Here is a 15,035-nt window from a genome sequence, read left to right on the forward strand (position 1 = left end):
ATTTTATTTTTTTCTGGTTACGTTCTTTTCCAGTGCCGATATGTACACATCTTTATTCTTCCACAATGTAGATACACTTGAAGAGGACAAAGAAAACTTTTTACACACTTCAACATTTTTTGTTGCCCTGTTCTAACCCACAAATAATTGACTTTTTCAAAAATTGAGACTTTTTTGTTAGTAGACATGTTTCCAAAGGAAGGGTTCATTTCTAACTTGACTTTACTTTAAAATGATAAAGTGATCTGCATACAAAGGTCTTAGAAGCCTGAAATGCATATAACATTCTTAGAAGTCTCGAAATAAATTTATGGTTCACTGAATACAAGACAATTTGTAAATAGGGTAATGTGACAAGCGGAACGCCAACGTACTATTGTATTAGTCCCGTCCCCAGAAGGACAAGGTTGTAAACTGACTGCTAATCGGATGCAGGTGGTCATAAAGCTAAGTTGCCCTTTTCATTTTTGCATATTTCAAGAATTGGGATTTTTAGACTACCAGAGCAATTAAGAATGTTTGCATAGTTACCAAAAATTGTTCGGTATATATCCGTGTAGTATGCTCGTTATAACAGTGAGTAACTGTATGAGAATACGCATAATTTAAAATCATGACCTTTTGCTCTTTGCAGCCATCATCTCATTATTTCAGTGCATGTTATAACCAAGTTCGACTATATAAGAAAAAACAGGCACAGCATGTTACTAATATGAATAAACATTTGACCAGGTATGTCTGCGTATTCTAATTTTTAACATTGGAAAAACATGCATAACTCCATAACCATTCAGAATCAGAATACGTGGCAGCTCTTTCCTTAATTTTGAATCCTAGAATACACCGCAATATTTTTTGCAGCACATACTTTTGAAACATACTGTATAAATAACTCCCACAAGGGAAGAATAACTTGGGCTATCATATTTTGTACACAAGTTGGCTGCAATTAAACTTTATTAATGTAACTGTTTAAAAAATAATATAAATACACAATCAATTTGTAGAACATTAAGTGAAAAAGAGTATTTTCCTCAAATGAAAAATAAGTAACCCTCTCCACTGATAAAATGAAACACTCTTCCCCACAAAGTAGGCTGATGAAAAACATTTCAGACATCAGACAAGCTGCAATTTCAAAAAAATTAGTAGCAAATAATTAGGAGAATAAACCATTTATAAATCGATAAACCCCACAACTTGCCGATGATGTTACTTACAAAACAGAAAAACTGAAAGTGTATGCCGAGTACATGAATATCTGCATTAAAACAGAAGCAACACACTAAATAATACTTATGTAACTGAGGAGGGAGGGGCTCGCAACTGATTAATGAAGTATAATCTTATTAGGTAGACTGACAACACATTACATAAACCAAGAAACTAATGAATGCCAAATTAAAAAACCAGCAGGTATAAATCTTTAATAGATTTCTAATCATTAGCTATGGTAAGATAAAATAACTAAAATATTAAAATGCAAATTATTTTGTTTATGATCACACATTTCTACCATTTCATATGAAATATGAATTAGCCTGTTTCAGAAGATTTACATAAACATACCCATTGGTCCTTTTTGTGCTGCCTTAGCAGAGGCTTCCTTTAATGCTTTCTGTTCTTCTTTTAGCTTCTGTTTGAGCTGATTATCACCCTAAAAACCAAATGAAAATAAAACAGAATAATCAAAGCAGAATTTATAAATACATAAGAATTTTAATTATTCAGAGGATAAATCGAAATTAACTTAATTTTCATAACTGTGCATTTTGAATTATTGTGAAATAATTCACACTAAAGAACCAACACAAACATAACATTTAATCAGAAAAGGCACCACAGCAGTGCAGTTATAAATGGTGAAATTTTTAAAGACAGTGAATATGCTGAGGCAAATATTAATGAACTTTTCTGCTTTTTTGAAGCAAATTGGAGTGCATTTTTTTATGAAAACCCCAAACGCAAGAGATATTAGGACCTATAGTACTTAGTACCGTGCTTGGGTTGGAGGTTGAGAAAACGAAGGAAGATATTTATTGACATTAGATTTGAACTACTGTAGACTGCAATTTTCAGGAAATATGTATGAAAGAAGTTTGTTGTAGAAAATTGGAGTTGAATGAATAAATGAGGAAGATGAAAAGTTGGTTCTGTGAGTTTGAAGTTGGACAGTAAATGGATGTTGGCTGGTGGCGGCACGTGTTCAGACTGTTTTGAAAGAGAGCAGGAATTATAGAAGCCAATTCAGAAGAACAGTGGCCATGGAAGTATCTGTAGAAAAGGCATGCAGCAGAAACAGTATATCTATGAGACAGAGTGGAGAGAGACTGTTAGAGAGGAATCATTTATTAACCAACTACCCTCTTCTGAATGGAATCTAGAAGCCTGAGTGAGGTTTCGGTGGGCACCACACCCCAGATGTGGGAACAATATTCCATGGTAGGGCAGATTTGCAATTTGTACAGAATGAACAGCTGTTTGGAAGAAAAAAAATGCTGAGAGTGAAAGAGAAAATCAAGTTTTTTAGATGCAGAGGAAGCAATATTTGTAATGTGCTTGTGCCAAGAGATGTTAGAAGTCGGGGTAATCCCCAAAAGAGATATCATCTTGCCTAGAAATCAGAGTGTCACCAAAGATAAGCATAGGAGCAGAAGAATCTTTTTTGTGAGATATAAGACAAGACTGAGTTTTAGAAGGATTTAAATCAATTAAGTTGTCTTTGCCCCGTTGGAGAATTACCTGGAGATCAGCATTTAAGGAATTGGTAGCAGATATTCGAGAAGTTGAAGCTGATTGAGCAGGGCAATGTTTCTCAAAATGGAAAGTGGAATGCAATGTACTATCATCGGCAAAACTACGGATAGGATTTCCAGTCAATGGAAAAAGATCATTAATATACAAGAGGAAAAGAGTGGAGGAAAGAACTGAACTTTGGGGGACACCAGCATTAGTGGAGAAGTTAGAAGACAGAGCCATCTACCATCACCCTCAGTGAGTGATCAGAGAGAAAACTGGATAACCAATTATAAAAAAAAGTTGGCAAACCATAAGATGGCAGCTTGTTTAGAAAACCTTTATGCCAAACACGATCGAAAGCCTTTGAGATGCAAAGAGCAACTGCTTGTGTTTCACCAAACTTTTCCATTGAATTTGTCCATAAATGAGTAGCCGACCGGGCTAGCCGAGTGGGTAAAGTACCTGCCCGGCAACCCAAAGGTCGCGGGTTCGATTCCCGCCTCGGGCTTGGATCAAAGTACTGCAAAAACCTTGGGAGGTGCAATATGGCCACAGAAGCCGATGCGCCAACAACTACCAAATCAAAAAAAAAAAAAAAAAAAAAAAAAATAAATGAGTAACATAAGCCAGAATATCACCAATGGATCAACACTGACGGAATCTATACTGGCAATCGTTGATCAGACGGAAGATTTCTAGGTAGTTTAAGAGTTGGTGGCTAATTGATTTCTCCATTACTTTAGAAAGAGTAGAAGTAACTGCAATGGGACGATAATTGGATGGGAGGGATTTGTCGCCTTTTTAGTAACTGGCTGGATACGAGCAAATTTCCAAGCAGAAGGAAAAACACCTGTGGAATAAGAAAGTGAAAAAAGGTGGCAAAGAACAGGAGTAAGTTCAGGAGCACAGGTTTTGAGAACAAGTGGAGAAATACCATCAGGACATGGAGCTTTCTTAGCATCAAGATTCATCAAATTCCTTCTGACAACCTTTTGATGGAAGACCACAGGATGCATTAAATGGAGCATGTTGGGAATGGTGGGAAGTGTTTTACCAAGATCATTAATAACACATGAGTTGGAAACAAAATGGGATGCTAGCAGGTAAGCTTTATCCTTGGCTGAAGTGACAACAGAACCATTTGGTTTTGACAGAGCTGGGAGCAGAGATGGGCAAAAGTTGCGGCCAATAGCTTTGGCAAGGGACCAGAATGCTCGGCTACCATTAGGGCAAGAAGCAAGTTTACTCTTAGCCTGTTCAAAATCTATTTTGGACAGATTAACAATTGTTGCAAGCTTTGGTGTAGGCAGAAAATGAAATGGAAGAATTGGAAACAAGCCAATTACGATACGCAATGGTTCTTCTCTTGAACAGCCTTAGCACATTTATTTGAAAACCAAAGTTTAGATGATAAAGGACAAGATTTTAAAGTGGTGTGTGGAATAAAGGTTTCCATTGCTTCAAGAATAATTTCACTGACACAATCTGAGCAAACGGTGACATCAGAAGTTTTGAAACAGTAATCTGACCAAGGAAAAGAAAATAAATCTCACAGGTCATCCCATTTTGAATTCTTGTAATGCTCAAGAATGAGAGGTTGGGAATAGCCATGAGATAAAGGCCCCATTGGAGAAGAGAATCACCAAGTTGTAATCTGAGGTGCCTACAGGACCACTCACTTTGACTGTGTACTCAGAAGGGTTGTTTGTGAGAAAAAGATAAAAGTGTGTTGGCTGTATGGTTAGGATTTTCCAGTATTCTTGTAGGTAAAGGAACACTCTGCAGGTCATTAGTAATTGCAAAAGCCTCAGCATCTCGACCAGCTGGACTGGTGTGACTAGAAAATGGAAGTCAGCTGGAGTTTTGAACAATAAAATCACCAAAGAAAATTACCTCACTGTTAGGAAAGCTGGACTGGAGAAAGTCAAAGAGCTCCCAGTGATTAGTGTGGGAGAATGGTAGAGACAACAGATGAATTTGACAGAATGAGGTAGAGAGATTTTAAGCCAGAGAAGATCGAAAAGAGGAGATTCCAAATTACCAAGTCTCTGACATGGAATATCAGAACGGACATATGCACAAGTATCACCTTTGAGGCGAAAGGGATCATACGGCAAATAATTTGGGCAACTGAGATGAGCAGTAGTTGAATCAACCGATAACCGAGATTCATCAGAAAAACTACATAGGGTTTGGCAGACTTGCCAAACCCTATGTAGTTTTTGCCAAACCCTTAACGTTTGCCAAACCCTTAACGATGTCCAAAAACTACATGGGGTTTGGCAGACTTGCCAAACCCCATGTAGTTTTTGGACATCGTTAAGATTAGAATTGAGACCATGTATATTTGTGAAATGAACTAGGAAGTGGTGTGTGTCTATTAGTTTAACAATTCATGGTGTATTCAATAGTAAGAAAAAGTGCTGTATGAAGTAATGAAATTTTTGGATATGGGATACCTTTACATAACGTGGCCTCGACCGTAAATCAGAATGTCTTATAATGGGATATTTAAACTTTCTAGACATTAATTGAAACTTACGGGTTGAGTGCACGCAGTAGCAAAGCGTTTGTGGATTTAATGGATGACTGTTTTCTACACCAGCATATTAGGAAGACAACAAAATAAAATAACATTTCTGATTATAAGAAGAGACTCTTCATGCATTAACAATCTGAAGATGGAAGAATCACTAGGTGGCAGTGATCACAATGCATCGATGTGGGATTTACTTCAAGACATTAACTATACTGCAGAAGAGCAAAGGGAAAGCCTTTCACTTTTGAAGAGGTGACTAGAGTGGTCTCAGTTTTTAAATTCTATGTAGTGATATCAACTGATGACACTACAAGAGCAAGTTCTAAATGGGAAGCATTCAGGGAAGAAATTGTAGAATGCTACAAGGCTTTTTATACCAACAAAAAGATACTGTTCAAGGTTCAGACAAAAATGAATATCATATGAACTGATGAAGGGGATGAATCACATTGGTCAACTAAATATGAATGGCTTAACTGTTTATGACTCTGATCACACTGCTGACAAACTGATAGATATTTTGCATCTACATTCTAACATGGAGTTAATGATTTTCTGACAACTTGAGAGGAAAGTGAAAGAGAAATTGTTGAAGCTAAATATAAAAAGAAGAGGCATTTAGGGCGGACAGAATCTATCCAATACAGGGTTGTTAAAATTAAAGTATCCCTATGTAGAGGGCTATGGCGCAAGTTCTAAGGCTCATACTGAAGAGAAATTTGGACAACAGGTACAATAAAGAATGCACTTGCAATTTATTTGAAAAAAAAAAATAGTTACAAAATTTGTCACTGTATGGCACGTAACTACCTTAGTTACAATTATGCAAATAACTTGCATTATTTCCATAATCGTAAGTTATTGCCACTACTCAGCTCTACTGTACTGTATAAAAGCAAAGCAGTCTCTTCAAAATCATACAATAGGATGTTTACCTGCACTACAGCAGCAATGCCAACAACGTTGCAGAAAAAGGCACTATTAGTGAAGCTGTACTATCAGAACAGCAACAATGCAGCTGTGGCTATCAGAGAATTCTGGCATCAGAAGTGCATAAGGCATGGACCTATGACTGTTTGTGCTGCCTGCAAAATGATTACAAAATTTGAAGCAACAGGCATCTTGATATTCAACCAGGTAGAGGTTGAAAATGAGTGGACTCCTCACGTGTTGAAGATGTGGCTATGGCTGTCATGGATTTATCAAGTCAATCTTCATGTGGTAGAGCAAGTATGCCAGCTGTTTCTTGTGAAGTGGACATGCCGTATCCACTGTAAGGCTAGTAATGCGCCAGGTGTTGTGGTACTATCCTTACAAGATGCACATGCTACAGCAGCTAAAGCATGGTGATGCAGATATTCGTTTCACATACGGACTTCAGTTTCTGGCACAAATGACAGTGAATATCACTTGGCCATGGAACATCCTTTGGAGTGATGAACCCCATTTCTACTTAAATGGACAAGCGAATACGCACGGCTGTTGCATTTGGGCAACAGAAAACCCTCGAGTTATCCAAGAGGTCCTGTTGCATTCTCCAAAAGTGACAGTGTGGGCATGGATTTATGGCCACATTCATGATTGATCCATATTTTTTTTAACAGGTAACACCGAATGGACCACACACCTGTGCCATCACTGGACGGTGATATTATGAAATGTTGGCAAATTTCGCAATACCACAGCTGCAACAATGTAGGTGCCTTCAGGATACCATATTAATGCAAGATGGTGCACCACCCCACATCCACCACTCTGTCCAAAGATTGCTAAGGCAACACTTTAACAGATGAACGGGTCATCAGCAGTTGTTTCCAGACATCTTGGCCACCCCGATCACAGGACCTCACCCTGTGCGACTTCTGGTTGTGGGATTTTTTGAAGAATCAGGTGCATCAGCATTAGACGTCATGTGCTGGCTATTCCAGTTGACATGTCACGTTCTACTGTAGGAAATGCTGTTCTTCAAATGGAAACCATTGTTGACCAAAATAGAGGACACATTGAACAATTGTAGCACTGTTCAAGTGATTTGTATTGCCACAGCACCATATAGTGACAAATTTTGTAACTAATTTTTCCCCCCAAATAAATGGCAAGCACATTCTTTATTGTAACTGTTGTCCAAATTTCTCTTCTGTACAAGCCTTAGAACTTGCTCCAGAGCCCTCTACATAGGGATACTTTAATTTTTAACAACCCTGTATTAAGGAAGGCTGCAAAATATTTAAGCAAACCTTTAGCATAATTATGAGAGCATCCTTGGATTCAGGGGAGATCCATATGGACTAGAGATGTGTGATGTATCCACAGCTCATAAAAGGAGATCAGAGAGTGATACGAGCAATTACAAATCTATTAGGATGATGTCTGTTCCAGGGGAAAATAATAGTCACTGGTTAAAGAAGTAATGCAGGACCTTCTAGACATGGATACAGTTATACTGCAACCAGAACATGGATTTGTTGAGGAAAATGTCTGAACAATCTTATTAGATACTGTGATGCAATAACAAAGGAACCAGATACCAAAAATAATTTTGAAATCATATACAGCAGGCCACTGTTATAACGCGGTTCGCTTTACGCTGATTCGCTATAACGCTGTTCTTATAATATAACCCGTATCTGACTATAACGCTGTCACAGATCACTATAACGCTCTTTTATAGATTACATTTTTGACATATTTAACGAAATCGTTTCATTTGATGGAGTCGATAGCTTGAAAATGGATAGCAAAACCATTAAAACGTTTCCCACGCCGACTTGAGCAATTTTCCCACGCTCAGTGAAATTTTCTCTCACGCTAATTTAAGTACAGTGACTTGTTACGTAGTTCCGAGATCAACATTTTAAAAAATGATCAAATATATTGCTTGTAATATTTGCGTTATATGCATTTATCCGAAGTCTAGTTAGTCATCACTCAGTACAGTATTAGACATCGTGCGTAACGGACAGTTTACTTGAACATTGTATCATAATTAATTGAACCAACGCAGTTATATTTTCGAAGAGCTAATAATGACCGACAGGAATGAAAATGCAACAACGTCTGGGCGCAGTACGAAGACTATAAATGTAAGAAAAAGACTGAATTTGAAAATTAAATTAGACGTTTTGAAGCGAATCGATTCCGGTCAACGACAAGCGGATGTGTGCCATAATTTAGGACTCGCAAATTTAACTGTAAGAACAATTATGAAAAAATAAATAATTAATTTTAGCAGAGGGAAAGATAGCTGTTCCACTGCAAGCAACTAGGACTAGACCGGCTATTAGGATTGAAATGGAAAGACTAATTTTTTTGAAGATAATATTCCAATGCAGAATTCAGTTAAGTTAAATATTAAAAAGAGAGAGAGAGAGAAAGAGATTAGCCAATACGATGATCTGAAGAAAACTCGCCTAAAAAAAAAAAAAAAAAAAAAAAATGTGGAACCATTTAAAACTGGTAGAATAGATTTAAAATCCCGGGAGAAGCCGCTAGTGCAGATTAAGGAGCCGAAACTTTCAAAAAAGAACTTGTTAAAATTATTGAAGAGGGGTATTATGTGTTATACTTCTCAACAAGTTTTTAACATAGATGAAGCAGGACTTTTGTGGAAACGAATGCCTAAAAGAAGTTTCATATTGAAAGAACAAAAAACATGCCAAGTTTCAAAGCGGCGAAGGATCGGTTGACTTTATTGTTGGGTGGTAACGCTGTGGGCCATTTAAAATTAATATCCCTTTTAGTTTATTTGGAAGAGGGCCAAAGTTCAACTCAAAATCCACACATTTTTCATGATTAAATTCATCCATTAAATTAAATCAATTAAATTCATTATTTTAATTGGAATTTTGTTTACTTTTGAGACGCAAGTAGTTACCACATAATTATACGTATGTAATGCAGAATATTTTATATGTGCAAATATTTTAATATTAAATATTTTGACCGACATTTGTGCATCTTTTCATTACCGTTTATTATTGATTAGGAAATATCCTATGGCACCGACCGCAGCTCACAAATACATATGTTACCTTATGGGAAAGCGGTGCTCGCTTCGCGCGGATTCACTTAGCGCTCTGTTTTTCCGGAACGAATGATCAGCGTTAAGCGGGGGTCACCTGTACTTAGATTTCAGTATTTATTTTTTTTTTTTTCCCTTTACAACATAAGACATAAATTGGAGCAGTGTGGCATTAGGAACAAGTTACTGTTATGGATAAAGTGTTGGTTGAGTGGGAGAAGACTGAACGGTTACACTACTCTGCATCTTGAAACAATTCACCGATGCTTTCTATTGCTCATTTCAAAAATGACTTCCATTTGTTTCCATTATATCAGGTTTCTTCAAAAATCAAAGAAAATATTGTTTTTTTTTTCAAATTTTTATTAATTTTGGCAGAATATGTGCACTGAAATTATAACAAAATGCTTCTTTTCCAGACTTTTATATTTAAATATAAGTTGAAACATTAAAAAGGGCAGTGTGGTAAAAAGTCTACTAAACACTCTTCTCTCATTTTAAAAACTGATCTATGATGGGTCAAATTTTTGTTTCTTCAATTTTCTTGTAGATCCTTCTACTTTACAGTCCCTCTTCAGCATCCAGCAATAGTCAGCCATCATGTTGACATTCCACCTCTCCTGGTAGCTCATCTCCATGTCTTTTATGTGCTGGTGAAACTTCTCACCCTGTTCTTCACTAACACTTCCTAGATCTTCCCTTTTCTGGGAAGTAGTCAATGTGGGAGTGTAAATATGTACCTTGCCACTTATGTTACAGCCCAACATATTTTCAACTATATTCTTGTTGTTCCCTAAGAAGTTCTCAACAATAGACCTGAAGTTAATCCATGTCTGTTTATCTCTTTTATTCATAGTTCCCTCATCAGTTTGCAAATTTGAGGTCAAACAAAAATACCTTGGTTTAGCTTCTCTGGGTTGATCGATGGGAATTTAGTACACAGGCAGTTGAAGCAGGGACCTGCCTGAGGTAAAGCTTTCGCAAATTGCTTCATCAAACCTAGTTTCATGTGCAAGGAGGACTACCAGCGGTTTATGAACTGTTCTTTGATCCAGGCAACAAATTTCCCCTCTTTGCACAGACCTTGACATCTCAGTGCTTACTCCTTGCTCAACTGTCCCACTCACAAAAAGCAATGCATTTTTGTGTAGTCTGATTGCTGTTCAAGTAACATGAACTATTATTTTAAAAGTCAGCACAGACCAACCAAGCATGTTCTTCATACTTAATATTTGTCAACAACTTCAAGTTCTCATATGTTCCTTTCAAATACAGAGTGAGCTACCGGAACTGACCCATATTTATTTCCATTGTGGAGCAACATGCCTTTGAGACTCCTCTTTGAAGAGTTAACAGAAAGTCTCCACTGTGCAGGATTGTAACTATTTCATAAAAATTTCATCAAGTCATTTATATTACTGCAAAAAACCATAAAATCATCCTCAGAAAAGTAAGACACTAGTTCTCGTTCTCTGTACCATGAGAAAAACAGCCCATGTGCTACAAGATTTTTTGACTTAAATCTGGAACCAAGGAGTTCCACAGATTCCTTTGGTATTTAAATCTTTTAGCAGATCGCAGAGTTCATGCTGTGAAAACGGTTGAGGGTTGGACTCCATGTCTCCAGTCATCTTCAGTTTCATCTCCAGACACTTAACTTTCAGCATTCTCTGCTGCTACATTCTCCAATATAAGTGAAAGGCATGGAATTGACAGGTTATCTCCACGTGGGACTGGTCTAATGGCAGATGGAATATTAGGATACACAATGCTCCTCTTTGCACTGTATTCCTCTACATTAACTAAACAAAATTAACAGTCAACACAGCGGTTTGTAGGCTTCTGCCAAATCAGGGGAATTTCAAATGCCATAGCCTTCTTTTTACCACTGAAGAACAAACACAGGTTTGGCAAACGTCATGTAATATCCACTGTTTATCTTGGTAAATGAGGTTTCACTCCAAAATAAGAAAGTACACATTTTTTTAAATTCTGTAATACCTTGTCTTTGCTTGAGGACTACATAACATCTACAAATATAAAAAATAAGTTCAGATTGTTCAAACACTTGCATGCAGACATTTTACTCACTTTTCAGCACAAGTTTGATATGATAACCTCAAAAGTAAACTGGAGCTCACACTGAAAAATACTGCTGCATGGAGCTCTCTAGGTCAAGAAACAAATGACTGAAGGTAGTGTTGTCAACATGTGAAAATTTAGTTTAAAAATTCCCAGAATTTACTCCCAACTTAATACATTCAATAATACATTTTACTGAAAAAAAAAAAAAAACTCATGACATCAACTTAAGTGATTTGTGAAAATAGTATGTGATAGAAAACAAATAACATTTCTGAAATCAGCATAAAAAAACTGAGTTAAAAGCAGCTATTAGTTTACAAACATCAAAAACCATGCAAAGTGGTGTTTTCAATGGGGAACTGCTCTTCTTGGATTACTGTTATTAGTGTAGTTCACCAGGGTTCAGTGCTGGACTCATTTTCTATATTTATTGAAGATATTGATGAAGGCATAGATATCCAAGCTTAATGTCTAAGTTTGCAGATGATAATGTTGGAAGAGTGGTTAATGAAAGCAAATAAGGTATGCTACTGCAACAAGGTGTAGAAAAATTAGGCAGATGGGTTAGGAAATAACAATTGAAGTTTAACATCGAAAAATGCTAAGTATATGGGTGGCAGTAATCCTACAGTAACATACAAACTGTATGGGATCTCACTCAAGATAGTAGATAATGAAAAAGACCTGGGGTAATTGCATAGTGACATGAAGTTCTCTGAACAGTAAAGATGGGCTGCCAGAATAGCTCATGGGGTTTTGTCAATAATATACAGGAATTTTATCAGCAAGCATAAGGAAAGCAATTATCCAGTGATGGGCATAATTGTGAGATATAATCAAAATAATCGATTATAGAATTTTCATAATCAATTATATGCAAATTAGTTGTGAAAAAAAGTGGAAGGATTTAATCTCGTGTATGCCATCTTCAGTGTGTGTGTGCGCGTGCGTGCTTCTTTTTTTTTTTTTTTTATTTTTTTTTTTTTTTTAGGAGCATTAGCAACTAAGGCCATATTGCTCCGGGATATGCGGTGGTCATTCTCTGACCTTTCCGCATCCTCCGTATTTGGTGGTGACGGGCTCGAACCCCGGTCTAATCAAGAAGCTTGTGCTACGCACTGCTGCTCCTTCCCACCTGGCTACGGAGGCGCCGTGCGTGCTTCACTCCAAAACCAGTGCTATTTTACCACAGCACTTTGGTTTTGATAATGTCAGATTGAATCTTGCCACTGTCCTTTTTTTTTTTCTTCTTCCTCAGATTTTTTGTTGTTGATTTCATAATAAACCAATCAGTATATAACTAATTATTTCAATCATTGAAATAACTGATTATTAATCATTCAATTATGAAAATCACCGATTATGCCCATCACCACAATTATCCCACTGTATAGAGAGCAATGGTTAGATTTGAGTACTGCATACAGGTCGAGAAGCCTTATTTTAGGAAGGATGTGGATCTGTTGGAAAAAGTGCAGAGAAGAGCAATGAGATTAGTGAGGGGAAACAAAAGAGCACTCTTAAGAAGGAAAATTTCAGTTCTGTAAACTGGAGACTAAGCACCTGTGAGATCTGACTGAGGTGTTTCAGGATCTGATTGGATTGAGTGGGCTGAATGCTGATGGAATCCCTCCTCCTGCTCAGACTAATTTTGTTGAAGTTTTGTCTAGAGGGCAAGCACTCATTTCTCCTGCAGCTCAAATTCATCTAATAACACACCAAGTTTTAATTCTAGATCGGTACATTCTTCACACTGGGAACAACAAAAATCTCCAGTTTAGCTTGGTTTGTTTACTAGACTGATCTTAGAATACATGCCACAAGCTATACAATTGATTGTGCTATTATTCGTTGCATTCCTTCACCCATTAAGATTCATTCTGCAAAGTATTGCTGTCAACAATTTAGCATCCACACTAAGAATCCATTGTACTGTACCTCTGTTGAAAGTTATGCCAATTTTTGAAAGATACAGACCACACTGATCATGAAGTTACCAAGCTGGATTTCTCAGTCATTATTGCAACTGTGTTTATTGATGATAATTGATTAGACCTACTTTGGGGCTCAACAGAGGTGGGTTATAATTTTGTGTGGAAAATGGTTATTTTTTTTGAGGTATTTAATTACAAGTCAATTGCTGGTCTGTGTCAAACCTCAGGCTTTAGGATGGACGAGCCAATAATGATGCCTAAGTGGGGCCCATTAAGCAATTTGAGAGAAAGGATTTTCACAGTTAAAAATTGTACGTTTTAAGGCGGCAATAACTGAAATTAACATGGGATTTGGGTTTCAGAGTACTTTAGTGAAAACTACTTTTAATATTAGTTCACCTGATAATCCAGCATTCTACATACCAAGTTTTAAGATGGGTTTCTGCTGCTTCCATCCAGATGGTTAAGGCATCTGCTGCTGTTGATGCATGTAGGCACTAAATATAATATAATTCTAACATATGTTAGAATTATGTTATGTGCTCTTCCATTATAAAGATTTATTAGACCTTGTTTTGCTAACCAAAAACTGTATTACTTTTAGCATCAAGGTTTCAACATGTTTTCTAAAAGTAACACACTACAAAAATTAACTCCTAGTTCACTGAACTCTGTAAACAATGGAACAGAATTCAGCCATGTAAAGGTTGCAAAATAAGGGACTTTCTTTTATTTGCAGTGCATGGATGTGTTCACTGCTTTATTTGTAGACTGAAATAAGCCAGATACTTTCAAGACTAATGGGTATTGACTAAATTTAAGTTTTACTGATGGGCGATTTCTGCTACACTGAGTCAGAAATATACAACTTAATGTTCTACAATTATTATTATTTTAGAGAAATGTTTTGCAAGACTACTTAAAAAGAGAACTAATTTTATTGTGTGATTCACAACATCTACTTTCCTCTCAAAAAAGTAATGTCCGCAAGAATTATACCACAGGTAGAGGAAATCAACCCTACTTCATGAAATCTGTTTATGTGAATTATTGAAGTTCTTAAGATGAATGCCCAAAACTTTAGGGGCATTCTTAATATAGTGCTACTAGCTGTCTGGTTTCATTTTAAGAATTACATTTCACAATAACTGACCTTGTTACTAACAAAAATGAAAATAAAATAATAAAATAAATAAATAATAATAATAATAATAAATAAAAAAAAAATAAGAGAAACAGAAAAAATATCTTACATCATCCTCACACTTATCACCTTTCTTTGCCTGCTTGAGAGGCTTCTTTTTTCCGCCTAAAATTAAAAAGATAACAATGATGCCAAATTAAAACCACATGAGCAATTTAGTGGGTATTTAAGAATTGTCAATATTTTCTTTATAGTTAGATAGTGCTAGGAATCATTCTGCATTTTTGCTATACTGTTCTGGCTAAAAAAAACTAAGCAACTAAAAAACTATAAATGATTACATTTCAAATGGTAAATTACCTCTGTAATCTTTAAATTTGCATACTTACCTTGGTCTGTTGCATTCCGTTATGGCATTGCATCAATCCTGTAGTCAAAAACCAGTTCCACCCTTCAGTTCAAGTGTCTGTTATTATTACAGTGGATTCCGGTTATTTGGGACACTGGTTAATCAGGGCAGCCGTTTATTTGGGGCAAATCTTAAAAAACAGAACCCAATCGAGAAAATAGCCA

General features: G+C 36.5%; 1 protein-coding gene across 1 annotated transcript in view; it reads right to left on the reverse strand.

The window, feature by feature from the left end:
* LOC150086904 (translation machinery-associated protein 7-like) overlaps positions 1–15,035 on the reverse strand; it is a 43,498-nt gene that overhangs the window by 19,036 nt on the left and 9,427 nt on the right. Inside the window, exons 2-3 of the mRNA XM_090372797.1 lie at positions 14,572–14,627; positions 1,570–1,657 (exon numbers count right to left, since the gene is read on the reverse strand). Of these exons, the coding sequence (XP_090228923.1) occupies positions 1,570–1,657; positions 14,572–14,627 (144 nt within the window). The remainder of the gene's footprint in view (positions 1–1,569; positions 1,658–14,571; positions 14,628–15,035) is intronic.

The sequence above is a fragment of the Mastigoproctus giganteus genome, chromosome 4 (assembly GCF_048544385.1).
Source record: "Mastigoproctus giganteus isolate SK-2022 chromosome 4, ASM4854438v1, whole genome shotgun sequence".
NCBI classification, from domain to species: domain Eukaryota; kingdom Metazoa; phylum Arthropoda; class Arachnida; order Uropygi; family Thelyphonidae; genus Mastigoproctus; species Mastigoproctus giganteus.